At 37.9% G+C, this 15,648-nt stretch overlaps 1 protein-coding gene across 4 annotated transcripts in view; it reads right to left on the bottom strand.

Moving 5' to 3' along the window:
• The window catches only part of cacna2d4a (calcium channel, voltage-dependent, alpha 2/delta subunit 4a), a 118,993-nt gene that overhangs the window by 72,070 nt on the left and 31,275 nt on the right, over positions 1-15,648 (bottom strand). For 3 of the 4 annotated variants that reach the window (XM_072672841.1, XM_072672840.1, XM_072672843.1), the window contains 11 exons: positions 11,882-11,968; positions 11,695-11,766; positions 11,544-11,605; positions 11,382-11,449; positions 11,241-11,286; positions 8,681-8,778; positions 8,194-8,287; positions 8,006-8,098; positions 6,688-6,812; positions 4,530-4,604; positions 3,327-3,395 (listed from right to left, as the gene is read on the bottom strand). In XM_072672841.1, the coding sequence (XP_072528942.1) occupies positions 3,327-3,395; positions 4,530-4,604; positions 6,688-6,812; positions 8,006-8,098; positions 8,194-8,287; positions 8,681-8,778; positions 11,241-11,286; positions 11,382-11,449; positions 11,544-11,605; positions 11,695-11,766; positions 11,882-11,968 (889 nt within the window). The remainder of the gene's footprint in view (positions 1-3,326; positions 3,396-4,529; positions 4,605-6,687; positions 6,813-8,005; positions 8,099-8,193; positions 8,288-8,680; positions 8,779-11,240; positions 11,287-11,381; positions 11,450-11,543; positions 11,606-11,694; positions 11,767-11,881; positions 11,969-15,648) is intronic. The other variant, XM_072672842.1, reaches the window with a different exon arrangement.

The raw sequence follows: 15,648 nt of genomic DNA on the forward strand, positions 1-15,648 counted from the left end.
CCAGTACACTGAGAGGGCACTGTATGTAGGAGACACATGCAGCATATACTTGTGCTCAAAAAGTAGATATTTGAATGTGTGTGCATCCAAAACTGTGTCATTTTAAATGCAAAAAAGAATGGAAATGTGTTTTGCCCTAGATGTTTTTTTGTACACAGGCAGACATAGAAACAGAGCTACGAGATGAATTCTGCTATTAGACTTACCCTAGTCTTACACAATAAGAAGCCAATGAAGACAAAGGCAATGCTGTTATTTAGAACGAACCCTGACACTGAGCAACAATAACAACTAAAAGCACTTTGCCATTATCAAGAAAAATATCTATCTTGGCACAAGTTTGAAACAATAACACAAGCGCTGTTAACCTCGGCACTACACTTAAATCCTTTCTCGGAAGTGAATATTTTGTTAATCGTTGGCCACGATTCATTAAAGTTGTACTGCAGATGGGTCAGATCTGAAGCGCAAGATGTGAAGAGCAACTAGATTGTCGTTGTTCACTGTCTGCATGCCTCCGTGCCCCGACTGCACATGTGAATTCAGGGCTAGATCACACGTTCCGTCACCCATTCCCTCAAAACACAAGAGGTACCAGCTCCTCTGTGACGTCTGAAGTTGCCCCTTGGAGTGGGCCTAATGCACCTCCTTAACCTTTATTTGAGCTATGATTTTGTTTCTCTCTGTCTCTCTCTCTCTCTCTCTCTCTCTCTCTCTCTCTCTCTCTATTTATCTTTATTGTATGTCACTGTTTTTCTTGACTTATTTTTTCCCCCTAGGATTGTTACTATCAAAGTGTACGGGATGATACAAAATGAAATGCTTCTTTATTTTTTCGCTCAAAATACGTCGTTTTAAATACTATTTGTGGGCTGTGAATACTTCTATGTTGAAAAATGAATAAATAATGTATTTCCATAAGTTACAGGTGGAGGATGAGTAAAGGCCTGAGTGCACACATGCACACGCAACACATTTCACACACAGACATACAGACATGTACTACAGTACGTACAGAGAAGGTTCCTGAATGGTGCATTCACCTAATGCATGGGTCCAAAGTTCAGGAGATCACTGTTTCAAACCCTTAAGGAGTCCTATAGAGCACAATCGGCCTCTCTATTCTGCCCACTCAGACCACAAGCCACAAAAATATGCTTGTCATACGTGCAGAAACTGGTCAAGATTCCTTCCTCACTCCAGTGTCCTTAAAGGTGCCACAGAATGGAAAACTGAATTCATCTTGGCATAGCTGAATAACGAGAGTTCAGTACATGGAAGTGACACACCGTGAACCTCAAACACTGTCTCCTCATTCAAATGCAAATCCCGCATAAAATGGGTAAAACGGGCCAACAGTCCTGTCACAGTCTTGACTCATTCATATTTATGCGCTCATAATTTACATATGCCGGCTCACGTTTTAGGCCTAGGCAATACTAACATAACGTACACAGCCAAAACTTCAACAGTTCTGCTGAAGCTATGAAGAATAAAACTATGACAACAGCAAAGACAGTAATGGCAGACTGTCATGAAATTCACATAATATGTACTGTTGGAGGCGCTATACAGCCTGAACCCTACCTGAACCAGGCCTCATTATCGCAAACCCTAGCTGACCAATTTCACCATCACTTCCCCTCTCCGACAGCTGCTCTACTAAACACAAACTGGACTGCTTCAGATTATAGTCAACCACACAACGGGAACTTTTTGGAACTGACTTAAATCATTCCAGATTCCCAGCCAGGCTAATGACACACCATGCCGGCAGGATATAGAGGCATTATATATTATATGGTAAGACTTGCAGTGATGCCTTTCGTGTTTACACCAAAAATGAATGGTAATTAAATGGAAATGGTCATTTTAATGTAATTATTTAAAAGATAATTAGAAAACATTTAAATTATGTATTTTATAAATTTATGTTGACATGTTGTTTCAGTGTAAACTGTTGTCGTGTCACACTCTACACCAACCAGTAGTTTTTTAACCTTATTTCCTCACTAAAATGACAAACCATGGATCTTTTCACCCACGACTACATTTTAAAACTAGATATTTTTATGGAAAAACATGGCAACCCTGCAAAGGAAAGAACCAGTGAGTGACAGGTGCACATACAGGAAACCTGGCTGAGAACAGTTTAGCATTTTTAATTACAAACATGAGTAAATCTGTCCCAATGTTCAGCCCTGCATCTCCGGTTTAGATTAACTCTGGTTTTATTAGTCGCCTCGCTAAAAATGACACATGAGCAGAGTTTTATTAGCTGGAGTTAAACACTCTTAAACTAGACAGAGTGGAAACTCTTGTAATTGTGTTTGGTTGAATTATGGGTGTATTTAGGAAAGAGAAGTGGAATTTCAGCCATTGATTACAACACAACCAGAAGTCATTTAAAACATTAATGAACACAGAAGTGATCATGACCTATTAGAGCAGAGCTCTTCAAATTATTCATGACTCTACCACATAGAAGGAGAACAGCTTTTCATGCAAGTTTTTTGTTTGTCCAGGAATAAATAATATGGCTGTAAAAATGGCATGTAAAACAGCATCTGGGCATGTTGCGTCCCTACCAAGTCACATACTACCTTTTACAAGTCAAAATACTCAATTAAGGCATTTTATGGTCATTTCAAGATCCTTAAGGCTTAAACTGTAACATTATCTAGGAAAAACCCAACTAGCTGCAGCAATTAGTCAGAATTGCAGCACCCATAGGTTAATAAAAATCTATGTTTAATGATTGTGTCTGAAAATGTTTGGAAGAGAAGGCAAGGATCCAGCATCAGTGCATTATGCCATTTACTCACGTAGTTGAGAAGCATAATAGCTCAAATCAGATTGATTTGTTCTGTTGTTATGACAATAGAGAACTTTTCCAATTTGCATAATGCAATCCAATTCGCTACAGTCTGCAGTTACCTCCTAAAGAGGTAGAGAAATCCTCCCAAAGCCAATGTTAAGTTATGCTAGGCTAAGTACCTCTGTTATCATTATACTTACACTGTACAACATCATTTTCTCTGTGCTTGGCCTAACTTCGAAAGCTGGGGTAAGAGAACGGGATCACCCATGCTACAGTGCCCCTGGAGCAGAGACTGTTAGCAGAGGTGGATACTGAACCCACAACCTTGTGATTGATAACCCAGCACTGCCTCTAATGTTGCAATGCTGTCGGATAATAAAATCCATAATAATAAGAATGTATATAATAAAAAACCTATATAATAAAATGAAATAACACTCATTGTTGACATGCAGTTAGTACAGTTGAGGACACATGAGTTCATATATTAGAAAGAATCTCCTACCTCCAGCCACAGCTGTTTTCTGGCCAACCGTCACTGTGACAGTGGTGACGGCAATCAAGATTCTGCCATCTGCCACACAGAAAGACACACACACACAAATCAGCATACACACACACTTACTCAGTTATACACAAAATCACATTAGTGATGCATTCAAACCCTTTGCCATGCAATAAATGGCTCTCCATAACAGCATGTCCAGAAAACCATGCAGGTCAGGTCCATGCAGTGCAACCAGGCTTAAAGAGGAATTCTGTAGAATTTTATCAGTGCTTTATTATCAGGTCCTGCTCTGTTCATTGTGTCTATCTGTTTCTTGTTAATGGCCAGATTTACTAAACATGTGTGGTGGTGCTAATTCATTTCGTGCACGTAAACACACTCACCACTGTGAAATGCTCTCGCCATAGAGCTGCAAGTTTTACCACTCCTGACTTCATTGACATGTATTTTAGAGCAGGGCACTAGGAGAAATAAAGGTTTTAACCTTATTCCATCTTTCCCCCTACAAACACATTTGTGGAAATACCTGGCAACCCTGAAAGGAAAGAACCAGCAAGTGACCAGTGCACATGCAGTTTCACTGATTGGCAGGGTTTATTGCATGGCTTTTTCATTTTTTGGGGTAAGGGGATGACAGTGTAGTATATGCAGTATGTAGTATATGTATAGTAAGTTCATTAAAAGAGAGCATCCAGACGAGCTGGGGCATAAAGAGGAGTGGCCAGGGTGGAACAGAGCCGATAAGAGATTTTGCTTAGATTTTCCACCCTTTCGGAATGTCACTGGTAAATCCCTGCTTTTAAAAAATGCAAAAAGGAGCATGTACGTAAGAATGTTCATAGATAAAGTTATTAAGTGTTAACTCTCCTTTTAACAAAACCCTAATGACTTCAGGAAAGGTACATAATCAATATTCTATTAAATGTCCACAGAAAACAATATCAGTGCATGACATAAACTGGATGAGGTTCAGTAATACAGTCTTGTAATGCAGGAGACATTTTTTGGTGGAATTCCTCTTTAAAATGACATTTATAATGTACAATACTCAGTGATGACCATGCAGAGAGACAGAAAGAAAGAAAGAGAGAGTGTGTCTGCAAAGGTGAAAAAATGAAAGTGAGAGTAAAGCAAAGAAAAGAGAAAAAGATAGATAGATAGAGAGAAAAGGCATGCATTAAAGGCAGTTTGGTTAAATACCATCTTCACACTCCGAATTATGATCCCGTGGCCCAAAGGAGGTACTATAGTCCACTTCATAGTCCCTGAAAACATCTAAGGAAAGTGGACCCCTTTCAGTGCTCTCATGGTTAAGGGATAACATAACTGACCCATGCACTCCGCTTGTGAGACAAAGCAAGCTGAAGGGTTGGGGTTCAGGCCTGAAAATAGGTAAGACTTGGTTCTGACTATATTTGTCCACCTACAATAAATAGGTGTGATTATTCTACATGTTTAAATACAGAAATATTAAATGTTTGGTAAATTGGAAATGTGTAGTTTATAGACTATTCCGTTTATCACCCTTATGACTTTACATTTAATGATATTAATAAATGCCTAAAGAACATCTGAGAGTGGTCATTAAGCTCACAGTACACACTAAAATATATTTTCTGTGGTCTGTGTGATGCCGTACTACAGAGGTTATTTCCTCAGGCTCTGTATGCCTCAGGACAACGATATATTCAGGACCATATCAGAAGATGCTATGTATTAGATCATTTGTCATATCAAGTACTTTTGAAACAGACATAAATTGTGACCTCAGAGTTACAGTACACAGTGAATGGTCCTGACTTACTCTATCAATGCTATTAAGACTGTCTTTTCAGTGAGGGGAAGGAGGTCAAGAGATCACAAGGGAAGCCCAGACAACGCTTTAAATCAACCCAAAACCTGACATGAAAACTTATGAGCAGTCAAAAAAGGAAGACGGTAAAAAAGTTGAAGTTCAGAAATCAAACCCCTGAAGAACGCACCGGCACTGTTACCTGGAGGAACCCCTACTCATTTTAACATGAATTCTGATAACAATTCAGGTGCACGTTGAGATGAAAACACTGGGGTAACTGCTGTATAATTATTTAGTCCAACTAAAAAAATCAGCTCATGTCACAAATGAGCCAATCGAAAAACATTGGCTTCACCAGTGCTTAGACCCTGATGATTGCCAATTGTGATGTAATCTGAAAACAGATGCTCAACTGATTACGGCAGCCCACTGAAATCAAGGTTTGTGACATAATCTAAGCTTCTGCTATGCTGTTTTTGGAAAAATGGCCACCAAAGCAACGCCGGCGGGCAACCAATGCACCTAAATACAAACGATGCATACCCGTTACACAGACACCAGTGATGGCCAGCACCCTGGAGAGAGCAAGGCTTATGTGCTCTTTCAGGGCCTTGGCTGCCGATGGCTAGCAGCATGACCAGGATTCGAACCAGTGACCCTCTAATCATGGTGACAGCATTTTAGTCTGCTGGACTACATTATATCATTATGTTACATTATATTATTTTACATCATTATATATATATATATATATATATATATATATATATAGAGAGAGAGAGAGAGAGAGAGCTTGGGCACCCTTGGTATGCAACTGTTGTTGTTAAAATTAAAAGCAGTAAACACAACCTTTTGTGGCACTTGCAAAAAGATCATCCATAACACTAAAACCTGTGACCTTGTCACAAAGTCAACATGTTAAGAAAGCTACAGAACATTTAGAAAAGTCAGATAAATTTTGAAAACATGAAGCAAAAGAAACTGCATTTCATGAAAAGAAGACCTTGCCAACTGTGAATCATGAGGGTGGACCTATTGGGGTTGTGCTGCTTCCAGGGTTACTATCAAAACTGCTCAGGTGAAGGGATGAATAAATTCCATAAAATACTAGAATTCCTTGGTTGAAGGCTGAAGCTAAAAAGAGGCTGGCTTCTACAACAGGATACGATCCAAAATATACCTCAAAAACCACCATGAAGAACTATCTGACAGAACACAACCTGAAGCTTTTGGAATACCCCTCACAGCCCTGACCCACACACCATAGACAATTGAAAACAGATCTTAAACAAGACGACCCAAGAATATTACAGAAACTGAGACCTTTTGCAAAAACTACATAACAACTACATAACTTAAGGTGTATGGCAACAAGAAGAGTTCACAAGCTGTGATTTCTGCTAAAGGGGTGATATCTTTATAGTAATTTTATCTTTAAATTATGGAGGAGCAATGAATTAGGATTTGCTTAATTGTCATTTAATGGACAGACTTTTTACAGCTGCAAGTTGTAAAATTAATAATGTGTGAGTTTAGAATTTCAAAAAAATTGTGGCAGGCTACCTCGCATGTCCTTAGGAACGTAGTATAGGAAGCGCCCAGCAGGGTTCTCTGCAGCTCGGCGGTACCATACCGGGAAGTGGTCCAGAGTGAAAAGATTATCTTTATCTGACGTGGACAGAAACTTTCTGCACAAGAAGAAGAAAAAAAACGAACACTGCATGAATCAAACAAACAGCTAACAATAAATGCTGATTTAGAATCATATCCTGAATAAATGATTGAGGCCATAAGATTGAGTACTGAATATTTTATATATTTGCTTCCTAACACATTGATTTCCACTCATATATACTATAACACTACCATACAAATTATACCAAGCTTGAATTAGCAGAAAGGATTCAAAAGTCAGTAATTAAGACATAGTAAAAATCCACATTCCAAATCTTTATGTTAATATTTTACAATGACTTTTATCACAAACAAAAGATTGCAGACCTCACACATTTACAGTACACCTGAAACAGACGACTCAATCCATCATCAGGAGGCTTCATTAATCAAAAATAAATTGGAGACCTGCGCATAAGACTTCATTAATCCAGTCTCCATTTTATTTTTTATATTTACTATATCACACCATGTAACTACATACATTATTATACCCATTATACCCATAAAAAACTACTAGGTGTAGGTGAATAGAAAAAATGGAAAGGGGAGAGGTTGCTTATGCTAATGTGCAACTGAAACCAAATTAAATGATTTTCATAGGTGTCTTGGTGGCTTCCCTCACTAGTCTCCTTCTTGCATGGTTAATCAGTTTGGAAGGTCAGCCTGCTCTAGGAACATTTAAACATAAGCCATATTTCTTCCATTTGTTAATTCCAGGAGATCCAGTATACAGTCTTTGATTTATACTTTTCAATATTTATTTCCCTTTCTGAGTTGCTTGGATTGTCCTTTTGTCTTTGTAGTTTATTTGTAGTCAGGAGTACTGATTAAGCAATGACTGGACCTTCCAGACAGGTTTATTATACTATAAGCTTTTGAGACACATTCACTGCACTCAGATGATCGTGAAATTGTGACACTACTAGTACCAATTGCCTGTCCCTCTGTTGAATTAGGTCAGTCACTTTAAAGGGGTAAATATCTATGCAACCACTTATTTCACATAATATATTGTTTTATTTAATTGATTTGACCATGGTTCCATTTCTTAAAGCAAAAAACAAAAAACAAAAAACGAGGAAAACAGAGGATGAATGCTTTTTATAGGCACTGTAAAGTATATAAGCATAGGTATATACAGTTAATAAAACTCAGTATAACATCTTCCCCACACACCACTACTGCCACTGGATTTAATACTCACTTTGCAACTCGTTTCTCAGCACCCACAAATCTGAACAACCTCATCAGGCCCGAACGTGTGCCCATGAATGCTGTCTCAATTCCATCGTCAATGCTGTATGGCCCAGGGTGTAAAAGTTACATGATGATGCTGTCAATCTTAAACAGGTTTGATACAGTAATTAAAGCAGTAGGTGTTGGAAAAGTTACCCAGATGCATTGAGCAATAGTGCAGTCCAGTATGCCTCCATGGGAGCAGTGACCACAGCGTCAAATAGCGTCTGCCTCAAAAGAGCCTCATCACCTAGAGCACAGATGTGTGTATGACAGGCATAGTGTAAGAAAAACAATCATGTATATTGTGTTCACTGCTTTCTTTTTTATAGAATTTATAGAAACATATTATAGAATTTGAAGAGATCTAATTTGCATTTAATTTGAATTAGTCTATGTAGATTATTCCCAAAATGGTACAAAAAGTAATGCAAAGCCACTTTAGAGTGGAATAAAATAAGATGACAAAAGAATTTATTGTTCTCACTGATGAATAAAAACTATCACCAGAAGTAAATAAGCTATGAGATAAAATTAGATGCACATTAGATGCACATTAGATACTTTTCAATGCTCCCTCAAACAGAGTAAATAAAATATACTTTGTGTCCTTTACTATAAGAAAGAAACAGTTCGAACTCACACTGCAGGTCTGGCTCTTTGCCAGTGAGGTATCGAACCACAGCCTGTAACTGTGTGAGTTTGCGATGGTGAGGGTCAATATCAGTTTCACAGTACGTCCTAGGAAAGATGAAAAAAAACAACAACCCAGAAACATCACAATACAGCCGCAAGCAAAACGGATAAAAAAAAAGTTTACTACGGATTCATTAACATGTGCAAGTTTAGATGCCTTGCAGCCCTTAGGACTGCTGCTTAAACATGTATAACTGCTTCACCATGCAAAGACAAGTGGAACAGTAAATAGCGTCAGACTGTACGCTGTAAAATTACAATGTTGCAGTTTAAGAAAGGTGCCGTCCAGAATTCTACTCCTTACAGGAGACTGGGTTGGATAACAGAGACAAATATGGCAGTTGCATGTGTAATGTTTCTGAACAGATCTGGAAATATGGCTAATCTTTGCTTTGGTGTCCACCACCAGGTATTCTAATTCTTTCTTAGTTATCCACTACGGGCAAAAAGTTCATGCATATGATGAGTCATCCACCCCTCCACACAATTCACACCCATTAGCTTGAGGGCAGGGATGTAACACTGGGGTTGCGTCTAAAATCACATATCACCACATTAAACAGTGTGTTAAACAGTATTTATAAAATTGAATATGAGGATTAAATTCTTCTGTAAACAGATGATTTTTCAGGGATCACAGAGGATTGTGAATTTGTACATAAAAAAAAACATTTTGTGTCTGTGTGCTAGGAGTGCTAGGAGTATCACACAAGCGCCGAAAGGAAATAGAGCTTTCTCCTGGGATGTTTATTTCATATTGTTTGCATCCTGTCACCATGGCAGCGGATACCCAATTATTGTTTTTTGATCCAATCCGGTGTATAGGGGAGTGTGAGAAGGGAGTCTGTGTCTTATATCAATGAATTCCTGTTGGTGCAGTGTGCTCATGAAAGTATTGCTAATTAGCTGATGAGTGATGAGCTGATAATTGCCATAGTGTCCTGAGAATCAGTCGTGTTTAATGAGAAGAAAAAACAAAACCTGCAGAGCTGTGGCAAGGGATGAAGTAAAGAACAAACACACGTCATTTATTCACTTAATGTTCTAAATTATACTTTCCTTTTCCCAGTGCACAGCGGTGAAAATAAGCTCGTACAGTTATACAAACCTACCAGCAGTGCCAAAAATCCCAGTATAAAGGACTTGTCAGCATTGTGGCAGACAATTATTTTTTTTCAGAAACTGGGACAGTGTTGGGTGGGAAGGACCTGCGTTTACTTCTGGAAGCAATTTTTGCCTGGAAGCAAAGCGATTTTCATTCACAAGCTGTGAAACACAGTGTCAGTTTAGCCACAATTCTGACAAAAGATTCCTGTAGACTGGGATTTCTGCCACTGCTGGTAGACCTGTATGACCGTATGCTTCAGTACACTTGCAAATTCAGCTATTTCTTTACATCCAAATTCAGCCTTTGACACACCCAAATGCAATTACTCCTTAGCTACAAAATACAGGTTTTACTGGAGGTTAATCTAATGTATGCTTGGTGTCTATTAATGATTTTATCATGTTAGATGTTCATATTTTATATATTTGTTTTACCACCACATCCCTGATCTTCCTGAAGGAAATCACACCCTGATCTAGTGTTATTTTAGGCTCGCAGCAGTCACAGGCATAAACTGTCATATGGCCAGGTGCGTTTTTGGGCTCCTTTGAATACTGACTGCAGACATTAGTAGAAGATGAGTAGAAGACGAAAATGAATTGCATTATAGGCAAAGATTCATTATCTGTCTCAACTGCAAACAATGATAGCCAGAGAGAAATAGAGAGAGGTGGATCCAAGGTGAAGTAAATGTCAGCAAGCTAGTCTAAACTGGGGCAGAGGAGAACTTAGAAGTCTTTTGAAAAGTCTTTTTGTTGCTAAAAAAAAGTTTTAGCAACAAATGGGCAGGTTTTTCATCTCTCTTTGGACTGGATATTGTTTCTGGACTGGCAACCTTAAATCCAGCACAAGCGCCCTCCTTGTCTAAAACTAGTGGGAAAAACATCCCTCTGACTTTTTAATAAAAGTAAAGGTAAAAGGTAAAGGTGCACGTATTTGTAATATTGGTGAAGCATTGGCACAGCACCCCTGCAAAAATGGCAAACAGACTGTTTTAAAGGAATAAGTTTTGTAAGCATAGCCTGTAAAAAATACCACATTTTATGTGTGGTAACCGTATTGATTTTGTTTTTGCCAGCTAACACCAGTGCCATGAACTGAAACAGTACACGTACCCTTCTGAAAAGCTAACGCTAACACGGCAAAAAATATGATAGCTAGCTCGCCAGAGTGGTTAACAGCTAATTTAATACTCAAATGAGCTTCAATTTGCCTGCCATACACCCCACTGCTTGTACCTGCTTGTAGCTAGCTTTGCCTAAGTGGATAAATTCAAGTCAGCCTTTATGTTGTGCAGTATATGGTATGGTTGACCACATTTCCCCTGGTGGATAAGAAAATAGTAGAAGAAGAAAATGTATCAAGATTCCATCTGTTTCCTCTCAAATTACATACTCACCACTCATTCGATATAACCACGTCAGATGCAGTAAGATCATGTAATCCTGCCAGAGGAAAAATTGAATTAATAACAAGACAAGTGTGTATATAATCAAGGACATGCTATTTGCCAAAAAATATTTGAAAAGTAAAGATTAACCTTCTTCTACTGATATGTTGCCTGTGAAAATAAACTTCCCATGACCTCTGGTAAGCACTATTCCAAGACTGAGGAAGAAAGAAAATCAACCTGTTAATGAATAAGTCAATGAAAAGTAAATCAAGGCATGTAACACAGCAATCCCTGGAGATTTCTGTTCACCTGAAAGGGGTCTCATTGATGGTTGTGTAGAAGTACTCGTTTTTCAGAAATACGACCCTTCTCTAAAGAGAGAAATGAGACATGTTCAGAAACACTGCATTGGCAGTTAGATATCTGACCACAAAAAAGAAGAAAGTCAAAGATCACCCACCCCTTTGTCTACAGTGGCTCTCACATCCAGGGACATTGTACCCGTCTCCCCTTTCACCATGGCTGTTCTCAGCTGATGGAGGAACACACACACATATGCACAGTTACGCTGCCTAAGCCATGCAGTACATACTGGTCAGTGTTTGTGTAAGCAGGTATGAAATGTGGGAGACAGTATCTCCACTCACAATATCTTCAGTGTCCTCCCACTCCACCTCCGACAGATCAACACTGTTGTAATTGGGCTTGGGCTTCAGCTTCTTCCCTTCTTTGTACTGACAAACAGGTCACATTGATTTAAAACTTTACATACATGCTTCATATGTGTTAGCACATTAACTAGTCATTTTGTATATTCTTTATGTATACAGTTTAGTAGGTGTGTACATAACTGAGTGTCGTCATTTACAATTTTAACATCTTTATTGTTTTATTTATTCATTATAGTTTAATTGCATTGATAGGATTTCTGTATGTACCTAAAGCATCTTAATATGTCTGGAAATATATTTCACTAATTCTTAAAAAGCATGAAATGGTCTCAAATTTAAATGTATGTGGTCTTCAAGACAAACAATTTCCTAACTCTCAACAAACCCAAACTGAACAATATTGTGCAGCTGTTGCAGAACCGTGCTTAAAAAGGGTAATACTACCGATTGTTTAAAAGCTAGGCATGGATAAATCATTAAGAGGTACACCAAGTCATTCAGAGTGCACCCTCGCAAAAACATGTTAAATAAATTGGATACAAATAAATAGCTTCAAACGTAAATATTGTTTTACAATAGTTGTAAGATACATAGAATATCTATAGAATTCCGGAACTTGGAATTCGCAATTCAGAAGTCGGAACATGGAATTTAGAATTTGGAACATGGAATTCGGAATTTGGAATTGTTCCAAATGTCCAGAATGTCCAGAGTCCAGAGTTCCAAATTCCGTGTTCCAAATTCCAAATTCCGAGTTCCACATTCCGTGTTCCAAATTACAAATTCCAAGTTCCAAGTTCTGAGTTCCAAATTCCGAATTCCATGTGCCGAATCCCACGTTCTGAATTCCCAGTTCTAAATTCCGAATTGAGTTCCAAATTCCATGTTCTGAATTCTAAATTCCATATTCCAAGTTCCGAGTTCTGAATTTCGAATTCCGAGTTCTGAATTCCATGTCCTAAATTCCGAATTCTAAATTCCATGTTCCAAGTTCCAAGTTCCAAATTCCAAATTCCAAATTCCATATTCTAAATTCCATGTTCCGAATTCTAAATTCCATGTTCAGAGTTCAGAGTTCTGAGTTCCAAATTCCGAATTCTACATTCCATGCTCCGAGTTCCGAAGTTCCGAATTCTGAATTCTGAGTTCTGAATTCCAAGTACCGAGTTCTGAGTTGGAAAATTCTAAATTCCATGTTCTGAGTTCCAAATTCCGAATTTCATGTTCTGAATTCAAAATTCTATGTTCCGAGTTCTAAGTTCCAAATTTCGAATTCCACATTCTGAATTCTAAATTAAATGTTCAGAGTTCTGAGTTCCAAATTCCGAATTCTAATTTCCATGTTCCGAGTTCCAAATTCCTAGTTTTGAATTCCGAATTCCGAGTTCTGAGTTCTGAGTTCTAAATTCTGCATTTCACATTTCACATTTCACATTCCAAATTCCAAATTCCAAATTCCATGTTCCAAGTTCCAAATTGCAAGTTCCGAATTCCATGTTCTGAATTCCGAATTCCACGTTCTGAATACCACGTCCTGAATTCCGAATTCCTTGGTCCAAGTTCCAAATTCCGAGTTCCAAATTCCATGCTTCGAGTTCCAAATTCTAAATTCTAATTTTTACATTCCAAATTCCAAATCCCGAATTCCAAGTTCCAAATTCCACATCCTGAATTCCGAATTCCAAGTTCCAAATTCCACATCCTGAATTCCGAATTCCACGTCTCGAATTTCAAAATTTAAATTCCATGTTCTGAGTTCGGAGTTCCACATTCCGAATTCCAAGTTCTGAATTCCGAGTTCCAAATTCCATGTTCCAAATTCTGAGTTCCACATTTCGAATTCCAAATTCCAAATTCCATGTTCCAAATTCTAAATTCCATGTTTCGAGTTCTGAGTTCCAAATTCTGAATTCCACGTTCTGAATTCTAAATTCCATATTCCGAGTTCCGAATTCCACACTCCGAATTCCAAATTCTAAATTCCATGTTCCAAACTTCTGAATTCCAAGTTCTCAGTTCCGAATTCTGAATTCTGAATTCCGCATTTCACATTCCACATCCCAAATTCTAAATTCCATGTTCCAAGTTCCAAATTGCGAGTTCCGAATTCCATGTTCTGAATTCCGAATTCCACGTTCTGAATACCACATCCTGAATTCTGAATTCTGAATTGCGAGTTCCGAATTCTGAATTCCACGTTCTGAATACCACGTCCTGAATTCCGAATTCCATGTTCCGAATTCGAAATTCCATGTTCCGAGTTCGAAATTCCATGTTCCGAGTTCGAAATTCCATGTTCCAAGTTCCAAATTCTAAATTCTGATTTTTACATTCCAAATTCCACATCCTGAATTCCAAGTTCCACATTCCACATGCTAAATTCCGAATTCCACATTCCGAATTTCAAATTTTAAATTCTATGTTCCGAGTTCTGAGTTCCAAATTCTGAATTCCAAGTTCTGAATTCTAAATTCCATGTTTCGAGTTCTGAGTTCCAAATTCTGAATTCCACGTTCTGAATTCTAAATTCCATGTTCCCAGTTCTGAGTTCCAAATTCCGAATTCCACGTTCTGAATTCTAAATTCCATGTTCCAAGTTCCGAATTCCACACTCTGAATTCCAAATTCTAAATTCCATGTTTCGAGTTCTGAGTTCCAAATTCTGAATTCCACGTTCTGAATTCTAAATTCCATGTTCCCAGTTTTGAGTTCCAAATTCCGAATTCCACGTTCTGAATTCTAAATTCCATGTTCCAAGTTCCGAATTCAAAATTCAGATTTTTACATTCCAAATTCCACATCCTGAATTCCAAGTTCCACATTCCACATCCTAAATTCCGAATTCCACGTTCCGAATTTCAAATTTTAAATTCTATGTTCCAAGTTCTGAGTTCCAAATTCTGAATTCCAAGTTCTGAATTCCGAGTTCCAAATTCTGAGTTCCACATTTCGAATTCCGAATTCCGAATTCCATGTGCCAAATTCTAAATTCCATGTTTCGAGTTCTGAGTTCCAAATTCTGAATTCCACGTTCTGAATTCTAAATTCCATGTTCCCAGTTCTGAGTTCCAAATTCCGAATTCCACGTTCTGAATTCTAAATTCCATGTTCCAAGTTCTGAATTCCACACTCTGAATTCCAAATTCTAAATTCCATGTTTCGAGTTCTGAGTTCCAAATTCTGAATTCCACGTTCTGAATTCTAAATTCCATGTTCCCAGTTTTGAGTTCCAAATTCCGAATTCCACATTCTGAATTCTAAATTCCATGTTCCAAGTTCCGAATTCCACACTCTGAATTCCAAATTCTAAATTCCATGTTTCGAGTTCCGAGTTCCAAATTCCGAATTCCAAATTCCATGTTCCAAATTCCATGTTCCATCTTTCGAATTCTGAGTTCCAAATTCTGAATTCCATGTTCTGAATTCTAAATTCCATGTTCCCAGTTCTGAGTTCCAAATTTCAAATTCTACGTTCTGAATTCTTAATTTCATATTCCAAATTCTGAATTCCACACTCCGAATTCCAAATTCTAAATTCCATGGTCCGAGTTCCAAATTCTAAATTCTAAGTTCCATGTTCAGTTCTGAATTCCAAATTCTGAATTCTGAGTTCCAAATTCCATGTTCCAAGTTCCAATTTTTTAAATTTTGAATTTTACATTCCAAATTCTGAATTTCAAGTTATACTATGTAGCTATATAGTATCTTAGGTCTGTAAAAATATATTTGTATCCAATTCATGT

The sequence above is a fragment of the Salminus brasiliensis genome, chromosome 2, assembly GCF_030463535.1.
Source record: "Salminus brasiliensis chromosome 2, fSalBra1.hap2, whole genome shotgun sequence".
In the NCBI taxonomy this organism is placed as follows: Eukaryota; Metazoa; Chordata; class Actinopteri; order Characiformes; family Bryconidae; genus Salminus; species Salminus brasiliensis.